The sequence below is a fragment of the Trachurus trachurus genome (genome assembly GCF_905171665.1).
Source record: "Trachurus trachurus genome assembly, chromosome: 1".
Lineage (NCBI taxonomy): Eukaryota > Metazoa > Chordata > Actinopteri > Carangiformes > Carangidae > Trachurus > Trachurus trachurus.
Window position 1 is genome coordinate 7,707,584 of NC_139891.1, and position 22,013 is coordinate 7,729,596.

A 22,013-nucleotide genomic window follows, 5' to 3' on the forward strand; every position below is an offset into this window, starting at 1 on the left:
CAAAATCTTGCAGTACTAAATGAGGAGTTACTGCACCAACCAGTGCACTGTTCTGACATGGATGACTGAGAATTTACATGTGCATGAAGCAAAAACGTAAAAAAAAAAACAACAACAAAAAACACACTGTTACATCTCTGAAAACGGTACAAGTCACGTTTCTGATCATCATTTGTATGAATGTTGATATCTCATCTGCCGAAGCACCGAGCAGCACAAACATCTCCATTCAAGTTTATGTTCCTCCATTCGTTACGCAGTTGCAAGCCAGCCAATGCAAGTGCGCCTTTGTGGGAGGGTTAGTCAGTTTTCAACGTCTTGTTTAACAATAAATCACAATGGCAGTGAGAAAGGCAATCGCTGTGTGTCGAAGTACTGGGAGCCAGAGCTCTCTGATGGAAAAACTCTCATTGGACACACTGGGTTTTGAGTTCCACTCAGCAGGTGGCGTTGCTGAGTTGCCCTGAGGCTCCGCTGAAACCAAAGTGATTGATCAGAGAGCTCCAGAGAGAAAAAATATGCAGACTGTGCACCAAACGCACAAAAACAAAGCCAGATGTGAATGGCAGAAAATAACTTTCAAAGATGTGATCCTGAACACAAAAGTAGGAAACGCAAGTGAAATGATTATTCAACACACATGAAACTAACTCCTGGGAAGGAAGACGACGTAGAAAGAAAAAAAAAAAAGACGGCTTCAATCAGAGTTTGGTCCTCTCATTGAAAGGTGCGGGATTTGTGTCTACTTACGGTTCAGGGTCGAGAACATCATTTTTCTTCCGTTCAAACTGGTCTTTAGAGATCATCCTGAAGAGGAGGAACAGAGAGGGGACCGTCAGGAAGAAACACACACATGCACACAATCTGACAGTTTTTCAGCTCTGAGCTCTGTGTGTTTCTCATTGCTGGCTCACTCACGGTAACTATTTAAATACAACACTGCAAAAAATGGCCTTGAAACTCATCTTGTGGGCATGTGGACCGTTCCTCCATGCGCTTCCAATAATGCTTAAACATCCTAAAATCACTAATCCACTGTTTATGAAATGTGTGCAGTGATGGATCAGATGTACAAGTCCAATAAAAAGACTGAGAAGTCAATATTAAGTCTCAGTTTAGACTGACACCACACAAGCAACATGCAACGATGACATGTTTCTAACATTATTCCCAATACTTTAGGACCAGCACCAGCAGAATACATGAGGTTGAAACATGAGGAACTAGAATTACAGTCTCAGGTTGTTGCTGTTTACATCCATGTCCGTCCTGACTCATTTAATATTAGGACGGAGGACTAAGAAGGAATTTAATTAAACAAACAAACCAAAATATATTTTGTCACGTGTAGCGTATGAATTCTTTTGTTATGGCGAGTGCGTTTTGTTAGGTCACAGTGATCTTGACCTTTGATCACCAAATTCAAATCCATTCATACATCCAAGTAAGTTTGGGCCAAATTCGAGGAAAATCCCTCAAGGTGTCGCTGTGTTAATGGGAATAGAATAATCTGAAAACTCAACGCCTCTGGCCACAACTGTTGTTTGACATGGTTTTCTTTAGAAAGCTTGTTAGGTGCCCAGTTGTGCTCCTGAATCTGACCTGGTGCTCTAATGAGTGAGAGGGACGTTGTGTTATGAATTCATTTTAACTAAGTCCCAGGAATAACAAAAAGGGCAGAGGTCTCCTGGAGCAGTGTGTGGACACATCAACAGTTTACTTACGTCTGCGGCTGTGCAGGATCGTCTCCTAACGTCACACTCTCCCCCTGAATCTCATTGAAGCACTTCTCGCAGAAATGATACCTGGAAGAACACACAGTGGACGTTCAAGCACATTCAACACTGTGAACACACACATTGGTGAATATTATAACGTTCTTTTTTCACTGAATTCCAATGTTTAGTATTTGGCTATTTGTTTGTGTTTGTCCAAAACAAATATGCACAAAATAACACTTGTCTTTTAACGTTCTATAATAGAGAGCGCAGACTCGCGAGTTCCCATTGAGAGTGTAAATGGACTGCGCCGCAGGAGCCTCGTGCTGTCCGTCAAGCTGTGCTGTTTCACTACTGCTGCTGTGCCACTCTGCTCTCACAGTGTCCAGTCCAAGTGTGAAAAAGGGACTGCAGGTACATAGTTCATACAGCAGGGGGTGCAAGGGAACATGGTGGAAATGGTTATCTGCTGGCTTTCAACCCAGAGGAAAAGCCAATGATGGGTAATGCTGTTTGTGGCCTTCACTAAAGCGTTATATTTTCATCTGTCACACAAGAGAGGGGGCTGAATCCACTCTGTCCCTTGACGGGAGCTAAGAGGAAAAACAATAAACACTCTGCTTTGCTGCTTTCAGTATCTGGCGCTCTTTTGGGGTTTTCAGAGTGTTTCCCTTTATGGGAATGGGATGCAATGCTGGAACCTAGCTGGTAATAAACGTTGTTGTGAGCGAATCCCATTTAGTCGTCTTATGCCGTGCCAGGGCCGAGAGGCAGAGCCATTAAATCTGTAGCTGTGGGGTTGACAGTACTGCCTGGACCACAGCGGTCCCTATAGAGCAACAGAGGAACAGATCCCAGGCTGCAGGGAAAGGGTAACACACTTTAGATGGCTGCATTTATTGCCCATCAAAACTCTTAATAAGCAACTGTGCATGTGTGACGTGTGAAAGATGCTTCAATAAAATTCCTGCTGGTGTTTTATTATGTACACAAACAAACACAGGCGATGTCTTTCTGTCACACACAAACACAAATACCTGTTCTGGTAACTGTAGTATGTGCCTCCTGTAGGTATGGTGCAGAGCTGCTTGCCATAGCAACAGAGGGTTTGGGGCGAAAACTCGTACTGTTGACACAAGTGAAAGGGCAAAGATGGTCAAAACATGTCCAGCTTTCTTAATAAATCCTTAAAGAGCGGAAAATCAATTGGCCTGAGTGTTGTTATTTAAGGTTTAGCAAAATTTAGTTAACAACTAAATTCGCCTCGTCTCGAGTTACTGCTGGGTGATGAAATGTCGACAAATACCAAAAAATATTCACACGGGGGAAAGTTTTACAGGCTAAATCAAAGAGTTAAAGTTAAAATTGATTTTTTTTGGTAACTTGGCAGCCAACAGCTCAATAGTCTTTCAGTCTTTCCTGAAACATTTATATATCATGAACGTCCAACTCACCTTCCTCCCACAGCAATAGCCCAGGCCCTGCATGACGGGGTCGATCTCGGACTCGAACACCTCGGCCAGCTTGGAGCAGTACTTGTAGACACGGGACGTCTTGCGGTTGTAAAGCCAGGCGTTGTTAAACATCAGCCAGACATCGTCGACGTATTGCCAGGGCTCTTGGTATTGGCCTGTGTCGAGCTTACGCTTTATTGTGGAAAGATCTATCGGGGTCTTGACAATATCAAAGTAGTCCTGGAGAGAGTGGGACAATGGAAATCTTTGTGTTACTGACCGAAGAGCTACGATAATGCAGATGAATTCCGTGCATCCATCAAATTGAACAAGTGCCACCTACCGGGATACCGAGCAGCATGGGGTCGACTGGCTGTCTGAACGGCAGAGACTCAGGGTCCTGCCTGTACAGAGACTCCAGAGTGGGCATCAGAGCCTGGCGCAACTCCTCTGGCTTGAAGACTGAAAAAGAAGAAGCAATGAAAACAGAAGAAAAAGTGTTACACTCAGGCTGACCCAACACCGTGATGTGAACATGTGGAATAAACAGTGTGAATGCAATGGCTTTTTGTTTTCCAGGTAAATTCATGCAAAGCCACTGATGCACGTTCCCGTTGGGGGCAGTTTTCCGGCAAGCAGTCTCTGCATTTGCCTCGAAAACAACTCTGTCTCGTAACGTTACATTATTATCTCATAAACACACTACAGACTCACAGATACCCTGAATTGCTCATTCTAAACAAAAAAAAATCTTTATCTATAAAAAACAATCGAAGTATGAGTAAGGAACAAGAGAAGCATGTATCAGAATTTCACATTGTCCAATTTCTTTCTGAGGCTCCTGACTTTTCCTGACCTACACAGTTAAGTGCAAAATATTTGCCTGGTTCCCAGTCACATCATTTTAAACACCTTCACAAGTACAGACTCAATAAAAACAAAATACAACAAAAACCTGCTGCATTTTGAGATCTGCATCGCCTCACCGGTTTCTATTTGCTTACCAGCTGAAACACCACACCAAATCAAAATGGTAAACGTTCTGACATGACTGTAGTGTTTGGTTTGACTTACGCTAACTGAGTGCTTCTGTGAGCTGTACAAACCCTCTGGGACGTCTCCAGTAATTCAGCGGCACTCACTCCATGACTGAGCGAGCGTTTTAATTGTTTCTAAATTTAACCTGCATTATTACTTGCTTACAAATCAATCCTAACTGAATCATTATGATTGGAGGCCTTCGAGCGGGTATCGCGCTCTGTCTAGGATATTCTACTCGCAGCTGCACAGCCAGCTCGCTGAAATGCTGATCAAAGGCTTGTTAACTGTTCAGACTCAGTCCCAGACTAAAAAATGATGTAATAACAAGTTGAACTGAAACTTAAAATAAGTCACGACCGTCTGACAGTTGGTTTTATTTATCCCTTGGCTTCAGACTCACTTTTCCTCCGTGACTGAGAGGGGGATGAGGAGGTTGTGCTGTTGTTTCCGCCCTCTTCCTCTTCTTTGGGTTCTGTCTTCATTTCCGGCTTTTTCTCCTCCACCTCCATCGGCTCCGGCTTTTCCTCCGGCTCCTCCTTCTTCACCAATGTGGAAGCAGCAGAGTCGTCCTCAGTCTACAGACAAACGGGCAAATAAATGAAAAAATGCTTATACCTAACCCTGCTGATGCAATGGCCACAAAGAAAAAGATGGTTTGCTCCTCAATCAGCGAGTCTCCTCATTTATTCAATTGTTTGGTGTGAATGGCTGCCAAAGAACCATAAGCTGACTGGCTCCTGACAGCTTGGAGTCAGGAGTACGTTTAAAAAACAAACACAGCATAAAAAGACTTAACAAAATCAAGCATGTTACAGGTATTCAAGGGAAGAAACCGCAATGAATACGTGGATTCATTTATGATCATACACTGAACAAAAGAAGCAGTTCTCAAGCTACTTTTTTTTCTCTTTTCTTTTTTTTGAGAAAACACAGGCCGTAAGATTGGCAGTCATTGGTTAGTCGGTATGACACCTTATATGCAATTGTTGCATGAAATGTGTGTGCGGAGGGAGCTTCAGATGCCGTTTGAACATCTGACAGGCGCTGTCTTTGAAGCCGACTGAACCGCTTTTCAGTGTTATTTGACCGTGCAGCCCCCGACCAACCCACCTCCATCTTGGGCTCAGTTTTGCCGCCAGCGGCCTCAAACTCCTGTTGGTCGCGATGCGTCTCCGCTTTGACCTCCTGGGCCGGCAGGTCGGCTCCGGCGTGCTGCGGGTGCAGGTCGGCGCTGGCGGCCGAAGCGGGCGTGGGGACGCGGTTGTCCAGACTGGCTCCGGGCTGGGACAGCTGAAACACAGGAGACAGAGAGAGAGAGAGAGAGGAAGAGAGAGATCAGTTTGAGCTGTGTTCGACAGCTCCACTCCGTTGCTGCATGCAGAACTGAAGCTGTGACACAGATGAACACCTCCCATATTCATGTCATTGCTCCCTTAGGTTGAAAGATGCAACATTCCCATTGTGATGGACGCTACAAAGGATGGTGAAGATGCAGGTTTAAGACAAGAGAGGTGGATGTGGATGTGGATGGGGTGGGGTGACACATGGCAGTCAAGAGGGATGGGAGTTTTGCACTGGAAGGGAGGGAGGGGTTCAGAGTGGATGGAGGGCATGCGGAGGGTCTCAGTCTCACCGGCGTGGTAGGGGGCTGAGGCGGGGGCTGCGTCTGGGCTGCTGCGGGGAGCTCCGCCTGGGGCTGGGGCTGGGTGGGGCAGGGCGGGGTGGCACCCTGGGCTGGGGCAGGGCCGGGAGGGAGGGTGGGGGTGGAGCTGCGGCTGGAGGGCTGGGGGTGTGGCAGGTTAGTGGCCCCCCCAGCCGTGGAGGAGGAGGAGGCGGAGGAGGCGGCAGGCGGAGGCGTGGAGTGCAAAGGGGTTTGGGAGGAGGCTAGTTGAGGGCCCAGCGAGGGGCCAAGTGCATTCATGGGGAGGTTAGCGCTCTGCTGCTGCTGCTGGAGAGAAGGATACACACAGAGGGCGGACGGACACACGCGCGCACACACAAACACACACACGAAGCAAACATACATTCAGTCGAAATACCAAACAGACAAACACAACACCACACATAATTTGGGGTTTAGAGGGCACCTTGTGATTGGAACAGAACAATTTTAGAGCAATTAGTGTGTAGTATGATTGGGTAAAGTAGTTTGAGTTTAGGTCCGCCGCAGCTAGTTGGAATTAGCAGTTGGAATTAGTTGCAATTTGTAGTATCCCTTAAAGGGATAGTTCAACCTTTTGGCAAATTCTCCTAACACCATAATCCCTATAGTCATAGGAGTAGGTTTATTACCATTAATTGTCGGTGCATGTTGTTTTAAGATCAGCGGGGCAGAGACGTGAGCTGATCAGTGAACACAATGGAGGTGAATGGTACAGGTCCCCTGTCCCTCATCAAACTCATCAAATAACAATCCAACAACTCCAAAATGCTCTCGTGGAGAAGTTGTGACCTGCACATTCACCATGCGATGAAATAATCATGTATAATTATGTAACATTACGACACATGAAGCAAATACTCTGAACTACTTGTGCTTTTGAAATCACTCCGCCGGGCAGCCATGTCTGAAATGTAGTTCCAGCTGCATTTGCCTCAAACTCTGTCTCATAATGTTACATGATTATTTCATCGCGTGGTGAATATGCAGGTCACAACTTCTCCACAAGAGTGTTTTGGAGTTGTTGGATTGTGTATTTGATGAGGAAAAGGGGAACGGTACCGTTCACCTCCACTGTGTTCACTGAGCAGCTCACGTCTCTGCACCGCTGATCTCAAACCAACATGCACCGATAATTAAAGGTAATGAACCTACTCCAGTGACTATAGGGATTAAGGCGATAGGCAAATTTGAGAAAATGTTGAACTATCCCTTTAAAGGGGTGGCATTAACAAATACAATCACGCCGATCAATGATCCGACGAGTTTGCTACAGTTCTTTTTCAGTCTTTCTTCATGTCTCACCTGGGTAACAGCTTGTGCCTGCGGCTGGCCCATGCCGACCCCCACGGGGACGTTCATGGCGCCTGTTGCAGCCACAGCAGCAGATCCAGGTGGGAACTGAGTCTGAGCCAGAAACGGTCCCTGGCTGGCTGTCTGGCCCACCATGTTCCCGCCGCCATGTCCAGCCATCATGCCTGGGGTCTGGGGCATCCTGGAGGGAGACATGCCCATCTACGAGGCAGGAGAATCAGCGTTACTATGACTACTGCAATGGACATTGTTTGAGTATTGTACAGTGCCGGTGCTCTGAAAGACATTACCATACCATCCAGCCATTAACTCATTGAGTGCCGCGCTCCTTTCCAAAGTTTTAGTCAAGTGTACCGGTAATTTAGACAATTTTTGATGATTTTTGTAGAGCCACAGTGTATTCTATATTATTGCCACCAACACATACTGTAGCTCAATTGAAAGGTGAAACTTTCTGCTTCAAATGGCCACAAACCGTTTGTTTCTACGTGCCTCCGTTCCTGAGAAGACTCAAGCTAAACATGGCTGGGTTTCACCAAAATCCCTGCTTTTTTTCTAGAATAGGAGATAGAGCGTCTTTTATGAAAGGTGCTCTGTTTGTGCCTGTCGCTCTTCTGACACTCGCATTTCTGGATCAAAGGGCTCGTGTAAGATAAATATATACAACAATTGTTGTTCTATTCACAAAACCACCATCAGGGGTGGGGGGGGGCGCCACTAAACAACAATAACACAGACGCACCGTGCCGTGTCACAGCCTCTCGCCGCGGAACGTGATGGTCTCTCGGCCACAGCAGGTCGGGAACACCGGCCCCACCGGTGGTCGCGGTCCGTCTGTGGTACGGGTCGGTGGTGCCGGCCTGCTTTGGTCGAGAGACCATCACATTCTACCGCGGGAGGACACAGTGCTGCTGGAGATGAAGACCAGGCGGGACTGTCGGCTGAGAGCTTCCCGTTTCGGCTCCGAGCTGCAATTTGAACAGCGTAATTTTCCCCCCCCCCTTGAGATTAATGTTCTTAGTGACCTAGTGAACTTGTTTTTTTAGAAGCTGTGGCTTCTGCTAGTCTTGGGACGGTGGATCGTGCTATGATGTCACGCTGGAGTAGTTCAACCACAGCCAGACGATCATGAACATCTGCCGGACTTCTGAAGTCTGGTATGCCTCACTCTGTCAGCATGCATGTCAAATCTTGAGGACACGTCTTACTTAGACCGACGCTTTCAATGATGGAAAGGAAATTCACTTGAGAGGTAATTTTTTCCAATCGATCAGCTGTGTTTACAGTTTCAGGTGTCATAGTTATGATGGTGAGACAGATTAATTAGTCTCTAACACATCCTACAGTTTGACATGTCAAGAGTTTTTTGATATAGAAGCAACTCAAGTTTAAGTGTCAGGACGAAACTTAAGTGACAGTTGTAATCTCGTCCACATTAACAACAAACCTGTCTGTCACTCTGCCGGTACCGCGGTCACACTGGATTTGTTACAGGATTGACTGAAACACAACTGGAGCTGTGGCCCTGCTGTCTGAGCAGGCTGAAGTCTGAACTCTCTCGTTTTTTTTCATAATCTTTCTCATCAGATGAGTTAAATCTTTCAGCCTCTGAAGCCCCGTTTACTGATAGACAGTGTTACATTGTGTGAGATTTTGCTTCAAATATGAATGACTGCTCAAAGCGAGAATGTTAGTGTGAAATATTACAGTACACATTGTTTTCAATAAAAAAAAAACATTTGCACAAAGCAAGTCTATCCACTTTTCCATGTTGATAAGAGTATTAAAATGATAATTCAAGGGACATTTAGAATAGATAAAAATGTGCGATTACTTGCGAATTAACTATGCCATTCATGAGATTAATCATGATAAATATTTTTAATGGATTGACAGCAATACTTTTAATATTATCAGGTTTACATTTAAATGTGTGATACTGGTAAGCCTTACACCTTCCTAAGACTGAAATTCTGGAAAAAGAAAAAAAAAAAAAAAGTGTGAACACAACACTGCTGTAACACACTGAAAAAATCTTTTCAGTAATAGTCCAAGATTATGCTGACAGCAGCTCTTTGCTTTTTTATTTTTTCATTCATCTCCCTGGTGCCGAGACTCGTCCATCTTAAAAATTCAGCAAACACTCATGGACTGACCAGTGGACTACATTTTTAATAAGCCTGAGGTACCTTGAGCAGAGTTTGCTCATGTTACTGGAATGGGTCTTCGTGCATGTGTGTGTGTGTATACTGTGATTTGCATGCCCCCTGCCCTTCTCACCGCTGGGACGGAGCTCATGCTCATCTGCTGTGGGTGGTTCATGGGTGAGGCAGCTCGGGCTCCCATGGGCGCCTGGGATATCTGCGCGTTGGGCAGCGTCATGTGGTTGAACTGGTTGATTCCTGGACAGAAGAGTGGGCCACAATGTCAACCAATGGACGTGCAGAAGTTCTACACAACCCCATCGCGGTAAAAAATTGAAGCTTAAGATCCACGTTTTTATTTTAGCATCTCCAAATATATTTAAATAATCTCCTCTGTACTACTTCATCTTGGTTTATACAACTTGAAGCTTTTTGTCTGCAGCTTGCTCTGCCGTCTGAGGGCCTCACTATGGAATTTGGGTCTGAAATGACCATGTGTAACCTGCAACAATGACGTACCTTGGGAAACTTGCATTCGATTCATGATCTGATTTGGCATGTTGGGCAGAGAGACAGGTCCGTCTGTAAAACAAAAACAAAACACCTACATGTTAAACCGCATAAAATGAACTGTTGCACAAGAACAAGGTAGAATTCATAGCAGAGGTGTTCAACGATAACCAGGAAACATTTTAATGATTTAAAATTTTACCCGAAAAATTCTGTATATCAATTATTTGTGCTTACTCTGCGGCCTTGGGCCCATGGCGTTGGGCTGGGCGAGGCCGGGCTGCTGGGTCCCCTGGGCCGATATTGGTGCCTGGTTGATGATCTGCTTCTGTATCCTTGAGCGCCTCTTCTCCTCCAGTTCCTTTTGGATTTTGTAGATTTTCTCAGCAAGGAAGTGATAATACTCATCCTGTGGGGCAGAGGGCAGGGAGTGGAAAAGGAGATTGGAAGATTATTATTATTTTTTTTAAATAAGCAAACTCCGTATTTTGTAGGTATGTTAAAAGGTTTTCATAGGTGATCACTTCAATGTTGTGTTGTGTAAGAACCTACCCGGCTGTTAGCTGACTCGTACATGTCTCCCTCCACCTTTCTGGCGTAGGCCACCAGGTTCTCCATTCGTCTGTCTTTTAAAGCTGCCGGGTCAGGGGTAGGGAATATGGCTTGTACTCTGTTACAGAAGAACAGAATTTGGAGCAATAAATGGCTCTGGAAACTTTTACTGCGGTGAATCCTGGCCTTGAGGCAATCAAAAGACACGCACATCCTACAAACAATTACAACTAGGTGCTGGATCACAATAAGGAGTGAATCGAAACTTCTGGCCTTGAAAACAAAGGACAAGAAGAGGCACCAAACAGTTCCATTCAGGAGGGCTTTGTGCTTACAGTTTGTGTACGAGGTGATTGCGCAGGTCCTGAGTGACGTGCTCGTGCCAGGCTTTCCTGGTGCCTGTGGCAGAGATGGGTGATGCTGTGGGGAGGCTGCCCATTGATCCCACCGCTGACCCGTCTGACAGCAGCTGACTGGAGGTCAAACAGGAGGAACAAAGAAGACAGTTTACATCATGTATGTTTTTAAATATAATGTGACATTATGCACTAAATGTCAGCTCAGAAAGGCCAGACAGATACCTGGGGATGCTTCACACCCCTTACATTTAGAATTTGATCTTTTGCTGCTGCTATTTGTTTGTTGTTATTTCTTGTGCACTTGTGTGTAATGTATTGTAATTTTATGTGGGGAAGTCAAAGACAAATTTCGACTTTTAGACAATTAAGTTAAACTAAACTCAACTAAACTAAACTCATAACAAAGATATCAGATTACTGAATGCAAGATTATTGCTTATTGCTGCTCATCCTGCTTATTGGTAGAGACTGACTTGTTAGTGTTGAGCGCGTTGGGGAGGGAGTCTGTGTGCAGGTTTGTCTGTTCTGAAGTGGTCACACCCATTGCCGCACCTCCAAGAGCCATCTGGTTACCTGTAAATACACAACGCAGTGAGCAAACAGCACAGCCCAATTTCAAAATCAGACTAAGTACATGCACTCTACACACAGCAAATAAAAAAAATGTGTAAAAACAGCAGTCTGGCTGCGAGTAGTAAAGTTTACAGCCTTGACGTACCGCCGGCTGGAATCCAAAAGCTGGAGACCATTTTTCCCACTTACTTCAACGGGTAAGTGGTGTCTCACTTTTTTTTTTCTTTTTAATAATTCAAGCTCATTTAAGATACTTATACACACCGACACAAATTCAACAGTGGATACGATGTTGCCAGACGGGCCACAGTACTCATTGAAAACTTAAGAGTAGAATCAGCCGTCTGGCTTTACCAAGTGCATTGATGGGTCTCATCTGCTGCGAAAGCTGTTGCTGCTGCTGGGTCTGTGCATTCTGTGCTCCTGCTGTCTGTCCTGGGCCGGGGGCCTGCTGGGACGGGGCCTGCCCAGTGGCCTGGCTGCTGTAGGGCAGCCCAAGTGCCGCGTAGGCTCTCTGCATGGAGCTGGGGTCTATGGGGGCCGAGGTATTGATGGTGGGAGCGCTGGGCTGGCCCACACCAACTGAAGACATGGTGTTCTGGAGGCCCGCGGTGGGAGAGCTCAGCATGGCTGGGGAAAGAGACGGATCCATCAGTCCAACACACTCATGCTGCGTACACCGTTAGCAACATGCAGCATTGACAGTGATGATCACGCCACTGTTATACTACCACCATCTAGAGTAACTACAGGCAAATATCTATGCTGTGTGCAAGAATAAATAAATGTGAGAAGAATCTGGTTTGGTGAAAACATGGCAAAGATGCAGGCTTGTTAAAATGGGTAATACAAAATACAACACATTTGGACACTCTGACCTCTGGCAAAATGAAGTCATAACATGGCAGCATTATACAGTGAGAACATTAATGTAAGGCTAAATGCTTTTAAAAAGCAGTCAACTGAATAAATGCATGAATCGCTTCAGGGGACAGAGCATTAGCATATTTTTCTGGGTTCAGGCTTGGGTTGGGCTCCATTTGTGCAAAGACAAAAATCAGAGGAGGCAGAACAAAGTAATGCTGCACTCTGTTTGCGTTGGCAGGAGAGACACAAGCCCCAGCATCATGTTCTTTAACACGCGAGCCAAACAGGGACAGACCAACACTGGAATGCTCTAAGTGATGAAAGATGCTGCACAGAGTGGTGAAATAAAGTAAAAAAAAAAAAAAAAAAAGCAGAACAGGGACAAAAAAAAAATAGTAGTAGCAGCTAAAATAAATAACTAATTTTAGTTATCAAGAGATGTCGCAAAGGAAATGGCAGGGCATTAAACAAAACAGACCATAAGTCCATGACAACAGTTACATGGAGAGAGTGAAAAACAAAACAGAAAGAAGAGAAGTTTTAGTGTGAGGCACAGTGTCAAACTCTGCGCTGTGCTAGCGGAGAGTCGCTGTAAACAGCCAAACAGCCAGTGGCTCAGTGGGACTTCTCAAGCACACGCTCTCCGTTTCCACTCTCTCTGTCTCACTCTCTGTCTCTCTCTCTCTCTCCATCACACTCCTATTCCTTCTGTGTGTCAGATTACAAGCCCAGCAGGACCACACTGTTACTCATTGAGCGCTTTTAGTCATTGTGGAGGAGCACAAGCTTAGAAATAAATTGCTTGACTGGCTTGAACGGCCAAACATAAACACTTTCTACACACAAACGTCTCTGGCTGGTTTCAGAAAAGCAACAAGCAGGTCTAATTCTTTCTAAAGCTGTCACTCCCAGACTGTTAGAGTTCAGTATACCATAATACCGACATAATACGACTGAGATAAAAAAAAGTTGTGGCCTTTGTGAAAACGAACCCATTCCTAGATGTTCTCCTTATTCAGCAGTCAATAGAGGTAATCTGGCCTCATGTTTGTTGAGTGGTTAAAGATGAACAATTTGACAATGGTTAAGTCAGATCGGCCCAGAGCCTGCTGCTCATACTTACGCTGCTGGGTGCGCTTGTCGCTGGCGTTCTTCAGCGGCAGGCAGACGGGACAATCATGTCGTGTGCAATTTTTCCAGTGGGAGATGATCTGTCTGGACGACGCACAGTGAGCCACTGTGGAGGAAAGCAGGCCGAGAGAGGGGAAAGTGAGCAACGAGGTATACAATCTTTACACTGACACATTTTCAGTCTTCGCCAACACTGATTAGGGGGATGGGCTGTATCTCCTGAAATCAATATCATGGTTATTACAATAAACCAAATAAAGATCCATATTGTGTTTACCCAAGCCCCCAGTGTGCCCACATGACCGATTGGAGAAATTTGTTTCTGCCCCGGCTCTTTATCTGTGCTGCTAAGTGTTGCTCCATACGCAATTACTACACAGCTTCAAGGACTATGCACAAAGAAACAAAATTAAATCTTATTATCTTTGTAAGAACGCCAGTACCACTGGCAAAGACTCAAACACAGCAGTGCTATCATGTTGGTGGCTTTCTGTGAGTCAGTGTGCAGTCAAGGAAAAGGCCTCCGATTTAGGGCCAAAGCCAAACCAAGCAGTCCATAGACTCCAGGGTTCCTCAGGTGAACATGAACTAAGCCAACAGACATCAGCTAAATCTAAAATCTTAGAGACGATAACTATGTGTTAGGGGAAAAAAGGAAAAAAAAAAATTGTTATTTCATTTCAGTGAGAAGCAGAGATTCTGAGTGAGAGGAAATGAGCTGGCATGGAAGGAGCACAGACTCCTGTACGCTTAACACGCCCTAGCTTCTGAATATGTTTGGCTTGAAATTTAACTTGAGCGTTCAAGTCAGAGAGCAGCGCAAACACACTGGAGTTAACTGAATATAGCTTAAGGGCATTTTGTTTTAGGAGGGGAGGGAAAAAAAATCATAGCAACTCCGAGGGTGAAACAGGACGGAGAGGACCAGAGGGTTCAAGAGCAAGTAGCAACTGGGAGCATCACAAATCGAGATAAAGAAACTGGTGGTGGGAGGAGCGGCAGAACAAGATGCAACGGTAAGCAGGCAAATGAGTGGGAGGGGATAACTGTGAGTAACTTTTGATTGGATGGAAATCCCCATGTGAGACACGTGGTGTGACCGACGAGCAGACAACGGAAGCATTTGCTCGGCCCTGGCCGGGCTTGTGACCTCGCCATGGAGATCAGGGAGGGATGTAAAGCAAAAGATAATGGGGCAGCAAGGCGGAACAATTAATGAGGCATAACCAAATATGGCTTAAGTAAATCTAGCATCCAGCCCCTTTTAATCTTCAGGATTTATTATCACTGTGGTTACGTCTGGTCGATTATATAGTTGAGGTCTGTTAATGTTCATGTGTTATTTTTAAAGCCATGCAGTGAAGACAAGGACATTGTTTCCACAGAATTCCTAATCAAACTAACTTCATTAGTAATCAATACATTTGGGTGAAATATGCTCAACCATCATGTTTGTAAAGGCAGTTTACATTGGAAAAGGGACAAAAGGAAGATAAGAGAGAACTTTTCAGCTCCAAGCAGAACAGTGAGGTTTAAATGATCAAATTAATTAGGGTGTTTTTTCCAACAGGACAAAAGGACAAAGAACCTCTCTAGCTGTGTATCTAAGAAATGTTCTGAAGTGCGAGATTATTTATTCCTGAATCAAAGCTCCTGATCATGGTGTAAAATAAATTATCATTGTGCAACTTCATCAAGAAACATTTTTTCCACATTTAGAGGTTATACGTTATCAGCATTTCATTTGAATTGCCCACTTAACACCCACTGCACACTGGATTGCTCCATTAGGTAGATCCCCATGTATTTTTTTCCCCTATTGCTGTAGTGAGTTTTTCTTTGTTTGCTCTTTACACAGTGTAGTAGGTGTTATTGTGCCTACAGTTTTCTGTATGTGGTAGGTGTAAAAACCTACCAGATTGGAGCCCAAAATGTTATAAAGGGAATGATAAGACCTTTTAAGTTTTCTATTTTGTAGTCACAGTTCAACTTGATATTTGAAACGGTGGTGTACATCTGTATATACATACTGTACAGCATTACCAGTATATATTTCACTTTCAAATATTCCAACTCACCCTGGCAGGATTTGCCGGCCTGGCAGTGGGTCATGTGGTTGAGGACGTTCTTCATGGTGCGGCAGTGAGGCAAGGCGCAGGCCCTCACCTCCCCGTTGGCCTGCTCTCGCCGCTGGCACTTGTGTGCGTGAAGCAGCAGGACCAGCTGCTGCTGGATCAGCTTGCGCTTCTCTGGGTCAGCTGTGGGACCTGCCGAAGGCACCGCCACACCTCCACCGCCGGCCAGGGGAAGCATCGCTGCCTGCTGCTGAGGCTGCTGCTGGAGCTGCTGCATGGTAGACAAACAAAAGGCAACATTTGTTGCAAGTGGTTAAAGCTGTCAGCTTCTTTTTTTTTTTTTTGCTTGTGTTAACAAAGGTGAGTTGATTGATTCTTCAGATTTTAAGTTGTGAGACATTTACTGGTTACAGCTTCTAAAATGTTTCTTCATTGTATTCAACTGTAGATTAACTTATTAATTTGACTAGTAGAAAACAACAAAAAACAAAGTTCTTGGAGACTGTCTTACTGTATAAATAGATCTAATTAGCGAACAAAGTGGTGATATAATATGTTAAAGGTGTACAGAAAAGAAAATTGAATTTGAGCCCACTCTGGGTCATAAAATTAATGTGATAACTCATCTTTCAGACGTTGTAGGCCAAACTTTGTGCAAAATTCTATTTTTGAGTAAATCCGGGATGAAAGTGTGTATTTTTTTTTCTCGCATTGGATAATGCAGGCGCACGGATTATACGTCAGCCTGTACACGATTCACCAGCCACTGATATTGGATCCGTCATCCGTCATTCAAACGTCTGAGACACGCACACACACACGGAGCTCGGTCTCGCCCCAAGCTTTGAATATCCCGCCCGCTCGATAACGACCAATCAAATTCGTTTTCCTCACTCGGGTAAACTCGTGTTGCAGCTCGTGACAACTCGGCGCGACAAACAGGACAAACGGCCATTTCTGTACACCTTTAACTTGAAATCATCATGAATCACTGTGAAAGCAAGGTAAAGCAACTGAAGGGCAGCAACCACCAGTCACAGATATGGAACAGCAACAACATTTAAGTTGTACAGAATATTAACCGTACTGAAATGCTGATCACAGACAGTGAAATCATGTGGAAGACATAAATGTGAATAATACTCATAAAATTATTTACAGAGATTTCTAATTTTGTTCAAAATTAATTTGTCTAAAACACTGTTGTTATCATCTGTATGGTAATGTCTGATTACGTGTAAGCACTAACCATGTTTGGCACGCTGGTGACAGCGGCCCCTTTGAGCTCACTGGGGAAGGGTGGCAGACTGTTGGCAAGGGCCGCCTTGTTCTGGAGCTGCTGCTGAGGGTTTAGCTGCTGGCCCGGCCCTGCCGCCCCCTGGCCATAGGGCTGACCTACGAATGGACCCCCATTGCTACCGAGGCTCATCTAGGGGAAAAAACAGACGGATGAAGAGAAGTTAATGTAATAATATGGCAGCATTAGCTTATAGATAGGAACAGCTGCTTTACAACCCTGAATACCCCAAGTATGAATAAACTTAAAGTTCATTTTTGTCTTGACCAACAGTCAATGCTCATTAAGCAGCCATTTAGAAGAAACTATCATAGGCCCCATCCACATGAATACGCGGCTTCACTGAATCCGATCTTTTTCTTAATCGTTTTGAAAAAAATCTCCGTAAACACGGCATCGTTTTCAGAAATATCTGCGTCCACACGGATCCACTGAAAATGACTCAAAACGCTGTAGTACTCCAGACGTGTGTGGAGGAGCGTGTGTGGCGCTGTAGCGCTGCCACACAAACACTTCAGACAGAGAAGAAGATGGGAAGTCCCCGCTGAAATTCAAGCGAAGAAGAAGTCCCCCGCTGTATTCAAACTCAAACATGGGATTAAATGTTGACAGGGAGTCGTGTCAGAGTAAATATGACCATCAGTGATGATTAAACAGACGTGATTCAGCCGCAGCGTCTGAGCGACCTGACGGCAGTCGGCCGTTGTTGTTGTTACGTCCACATAGACCGTCAGTGTGTAGCTGCTGTAGGGGTGTGTCTCAGGTTACAGGTAGAGCGGTGGGGGGTATGACATCATCGTTTCAGAAAAAACCCGTTTTGGCCGTCCAGACGAAAACGCTGGGGCAGCGTTTTCAAATTTTCCCACTCTGGGACCCGTTTTCAAAAAATACCGTTTTCACCCCCCGAAAACGCTGTATTCGTGTGGACGCGAGGCCGATCCGATAAAGTATTTATCCGGATTCGAAAAAAACGGATTCGTGTGGACGGGGCCATAGACTAACCCCCTTAAACAATATCATTACACAGGAGCCCAGTGGAGTGTATAAACACAGAGGGATTGTAGAGCACACATCGTGGAGCAAACATGCAGATAATCACACTGAGACATGAACTTCTATTGTGAACAGCCAGACTACTGCTCAGGTAACACAGAGTTGGACTGGCATTAAACCTCGAAATAATTCCAGGCCTGCTTCAGTCTGGAGCACAGTCTGTTAATTGTCAGACCAATGGCCAAGATCAGGTGGTACGGTGGACGTTTTCACCTTTAACCGATAGCATCAATTGATCTTTTGTTATCAGTTGGGGGTTTGATGTGCTTAGACTTTTATCTGGGTGATTTTAACTCACTGTCCCCACCAGCCAAACCCCTATTACTTCCTTGCCAGCAGCTATCATCTTTCTGAAAATGATGCGACACCATTAACTAAACAAAAATTGTTCCTGAACAGCAAACAGGCAGATTACTGTGTTTTAAAAAGTCCAGATGTTAGATGGGTTATGATTTTCTTGTACCTTCCGTTACACTGACACGTGTCAAAACAGCACCAACCTGCCAACAAAGGTTTTGTCTCCACTTAAAGCCAATTTGTCAACACAAGACTCTCTGCCAATACAGGCACCAACATAACTGAGCCAGGCTAACCATGCTGGTTAGAAACCAGTGGGTTGATCTAACCCAGCCCACTGAGATTCTGGCACCACGACAGCTCAGCATGACACCAGCTATTGGCAGGAACAGGGACTTGTTCACCCTTACACAAACATTTCCAACCTTGTTCCTCCTCCTCTGCCACCTCCCCTCTGTTCTACAACTACCAGACGGCCTGCAACCAGTGGTTCCACTTGAGACAACACCGTTAAAAACATTCCTGACACTACAGCGAGTCGCTGAGGGAGCCAGATAAATGCTGTTCTATTTCGGCGTGTTTCTTCAATTAGCCGCCCTGACAGGTAATTAAGAACAACTTGGCAGTTGTATTCTCAAGATTCTGTTGGGTTTTTAGAACAAATTACGTTTTCAGCTAATTAAGGTCCATAAATGAACTCCCTGCACTCAAGTGTCGCCCCACAGGAAGGAAATATTTATCAAGAGCCCATGGCAATTTCGTTCTTCTGATGAGCGATTATTACTGAACTGTATTGCTTTACGATCATATGGAATTAGTGTTTACAAAATTCTTTTGGTACAATTTGTCATTTGAAGTAGGAGTGGGCAAGATTATTGTTGACCATGATTGATAGTTTTAATTTTGTCAATCATGTGTAACCTGGCCAACCTAGCAATGAGGTTGTGTACTGCGTCTTGAAAAAACGAAACAAATTTAACTAAGTGGTAGGAACCAACCTTGGATGCAATTAAAATTTTCTATTGAGAAAACTCAAACTTGGCTGCAGGTGCAGCAGCTACTATAGGCATCTCAGGTAAACAGGAAGAGAGCGTGGTGATGGCGGGCGTTTTCTACTGGCCCGCCGGTAATTTTTACTTGCCCCGGGCAATCGGGCAACCGTTAATGTCGAACCCTGGAATATAACCTGTACAGTCGCTTTGCTCCGCGTCAATCCCCCCTCTCACTCTCACTCTCTCTCTCTCCCTCCCCTGTCTCTCTCCAGCTGTCCTTTCAAAATAAATGCATAAAAAGTCCGAAAATAAAAAATAAGAAAATCTGAGTCGGTGCTTGCCCGACCAGGCAAGTCCGGTTCTACTGGCCCGCCGGTAATTTTTTACTTGCCCCGGGCAATCGGGCAACCGTTAATGTCGAACCCTGGAATATAACCTGTACTTTGGTTCAGAGCCTTGGGCTGCACATGTTTGTTTTTGTTCCGTTTTTTTCAACCGCCACTGTTTAAGATCAATAGCGTTCATTTCCCCCAATGATTGAATAAAGGAAATTTATTCAAATGCCCTTTCCTAATTTGAAGCATTAATGTTCATCTATTAATTTCCTGTGACGTAATACATCAGTTACAAAAATATCAGTTGCCAGTTGCCAACTTCAACACTTGTAATGCTGAATAATGATTGATTTTTGTTTGAATTCCTTTTAGGTGTTGATCTAACTATAGGATCATTTTAAAAGATGTTATTTGTGGTGCTGTTATTTGATTACGAAGCAGATAAAATAATAGAAACAGCCCAATAACACCCCGCTAAATGGTTCTAAATTTGAGCAGCACATCTGTAAAACATCTTAAACAAAAACTGAACATTATATACCTTGTAAAATCTACAGCAGAACTCACGTATTAAAACTTGGCTGCTATTTTATAAAACGTACCTCACTAAAGCAGTGAGGTTAAATTACAGTGACAGAAGAGTTTACCCATATTGCCCTCCTTCAAGTGCCTTGACTGCATAAATCACGCTACAAGGTGCCAGAGGGATTAAAACCCCTGTTAGTGCCATGCTTTACACACTGATCAACTTGCTGCTCTCTCATCCACTGAACTGCTGAGAGACCAGACCAGACTCTGCCAGGCCAGGCCAGGCTGTATCCCCTCAGGCTGTTGACACCGCTCCAACAGACCAGATAAAAAAAGACCCAGCTGAGACGACCAGACACTGGCAGCCTTTCAACACAGCTGAGCAGGCGGACACACACACACACACACACACACACACACACACACACACACACACACACACACACACACACACACACACACACACACACACACACACACACACACACACACACACACACACACACACACACACACACACACACACACACACACACACACACACACACACACACACACACACACACACACACACACACACACACACACACACACACACACACACACTCTCCGCTCTTCCCATTCAGCCCCACTGCTCTCCAACACACTCCACACATCGGCAAGCAGGACGGTCGCCACCTATCATCTCGCCGCTCTGCTGCCAGGTCACGCTATTCCTTTCCTCGCCGCGCTCGCCCTCTGTCATTCTAACTGATTAAGTGGTTTACAATACCTGTCCTCCTCTACGTGACTGACGAGGCAAGCAGCCGCCCAATAAGCCAGAGAAAGCAAAGGGGAGTGTCCGCGCGTTTACAGCAAACAAAAGGAGCGCGAGGCCCGGGGAAGGAGCGACAGCAGCCTCGACCCGACACAAATGCCCAAAAGGAGATTTACAACCTGCGAGTAAAAAAGCACAATGGAGGAAGCTGCACACTGGGTCTGGTGGTTTTTCTCCTCTGGAGCCGTTGGTGACATGATAATCACAGGAAACTGACCGAGCTTACGACACACACACAGGCACCAGAATCAAAACGCTGACAGTCCCCCTCAAAGTCACTTACTCTTTGGTTTCTAATCTCTCTTGTGGTTACAGCTCATGTACATTCTCTATTCAACAAAGGATTTCAACACACAGATTCACCATCTCTCCCTAGTCTCTTCTCAGAAGCTGGCAGCATCTGTCTGTGTTGTGGTTACGTACTGCTTTGGTGTCTTGGCTCTGACACACAGCCAGTAGAGTAGATGGCTTCCTACTGATTTCCTGTGAAACCACATTGGTGGCGAGCTCATGTTTAAGCAGCCCATGACATTATGAACTCACTCTCTCTCACACACACACACACACAAATGCAATCACACACACTCGCGTGACTGTTGAAGAGTCCCAAGATTAATCTTAACAATGACTGAGCATTTGACAGCCGAGTCAATATCCCGTTCCTTGCCAAAAGTGAGAGCACAGCTGCCAAATGAGGAATGCACATTTCATTTCTTACTCATCGGAGTAGTGGAAATGAGCAGAGAGGGAGAAAAGATTGTGCATATGAACCAACAGAGCAACTGACAGATGTACAGATACAGATGCACAAAGCCCAAACACAAAAAAAGGGAGCAATTTGAAATGTCGGAGGAAATCCAGGTCCTCGTCAGTGCTCTCTAAGGTTTCGGTTTGCTGCCATAGTGTGTCCTTTGATGATATGGTTGCTCATGAAACATCTCCACTCTGATTAACCAGCCCAATAACTGGACATGAAGTTGAGCGCAAGCAATTACACTGTTACAACCGCATTACAAAAACAAGCCACTACATCCAGATTGAGCTTCATTCCTAATATGAGGCTGCTTGATTCACAGTTGGGATTTGACAGTTTGCCATATGTCCGGAGACATGCAAGACATTTTCAAATTCAAGAGGCGGTGACCGTAGATCATCCGGGAAAGCAGTGACAAGAACCACTGTGCATATCCTTTTGGTAAAAAGACAAATAAAACTGAAGAATAGGAAAACATTTACATAACGTAACTATTAGATTCTGAGCAGAAGTGGTGCTGCTGAGAAAACCAGCTGTTTGAG

At 44.9% G+C, this 22,013-nt stretch overlaps 1 protein-coding gene across 3 annotated transcripts in view; it reads right to left on the bottom strand.

Annotated features, from left to right (window-relative positions):
• Positions 1-22,013, bottom strand: part of crebbpa (CREB binding lysine acetyltransferase a) — a 52,576-nt gene that overhangs the window by 8,757 nt on the left and 21,806 nt on the right. Inside the window, exons 3-21 of one of the 3 annotated variants that reach the window (XM_083981688.1) lie at positions 16,648-16,827; positions 15,402-15,669; positions 13,316-13,429; positions 11,680-11,955; positions 11,226-11,325; positions 10,729-10,866; positions 10,394-10,511; positions 10,079-10,250; positions 9,851-9,913; positions 9,468-9,589; positions 7,179-7,388; positions 5,847-6,158; positions 5,324-5,503; positions 4,614-4,788; positions 3,516-3,634; positions 3,173-3,412; positions 2,756-2,844; positions 1,725-1,805; positions 751-807 (exon numbers count right to left, since the gene is read on the bottom strand). In XM_083981688.1, the coding sequence (XP_083837814.1) occupies positions 751-807; positions 1,725-1,805; positions 2,756-2,844; positions 3,173-3,412; positions 3,516-3,634; positions 4,614-4,788; positions 5,324-5,503; positions 5,847-6,158; positions 7,179-7,388; positions 9,468-9,589; positions 9,851-9,913; positions 10,079-10,250; positions 10,394-10,511; positions 10,729-10,866; positions 11,226-11,325; positions 11,680-11,955; positions 13,316-13,429; positions 15,402-15,669; positions 16,648-16,827 (3,014 nt within the window). Of the gene's footprint in view, positions 1-750; positions 808-1,724; positions 1,806-2,755; positions 2,845-3,172; positions 3,413-3,515; positions 3,635-4,613; positions 4,789-5,323; positions 5,504-5,846; positions 6,162-7,178; positions 7,389-9,467; positions 9,590-9,850; positions 9,914-10,078; positions 10,251-10,393; positions 10,512-10,728; positions 10,867-11,225; positions 11,326-11,679; positions 11,956-13,315; positions 13,430-15,401; positions 15,670-16,647; positions 16,828-22,013 lie in introns of all 3 variants that reach the window. The other 2 variants (XM_083981687.1, XM_083981689.1) reach the window with 2 other exon arrangements.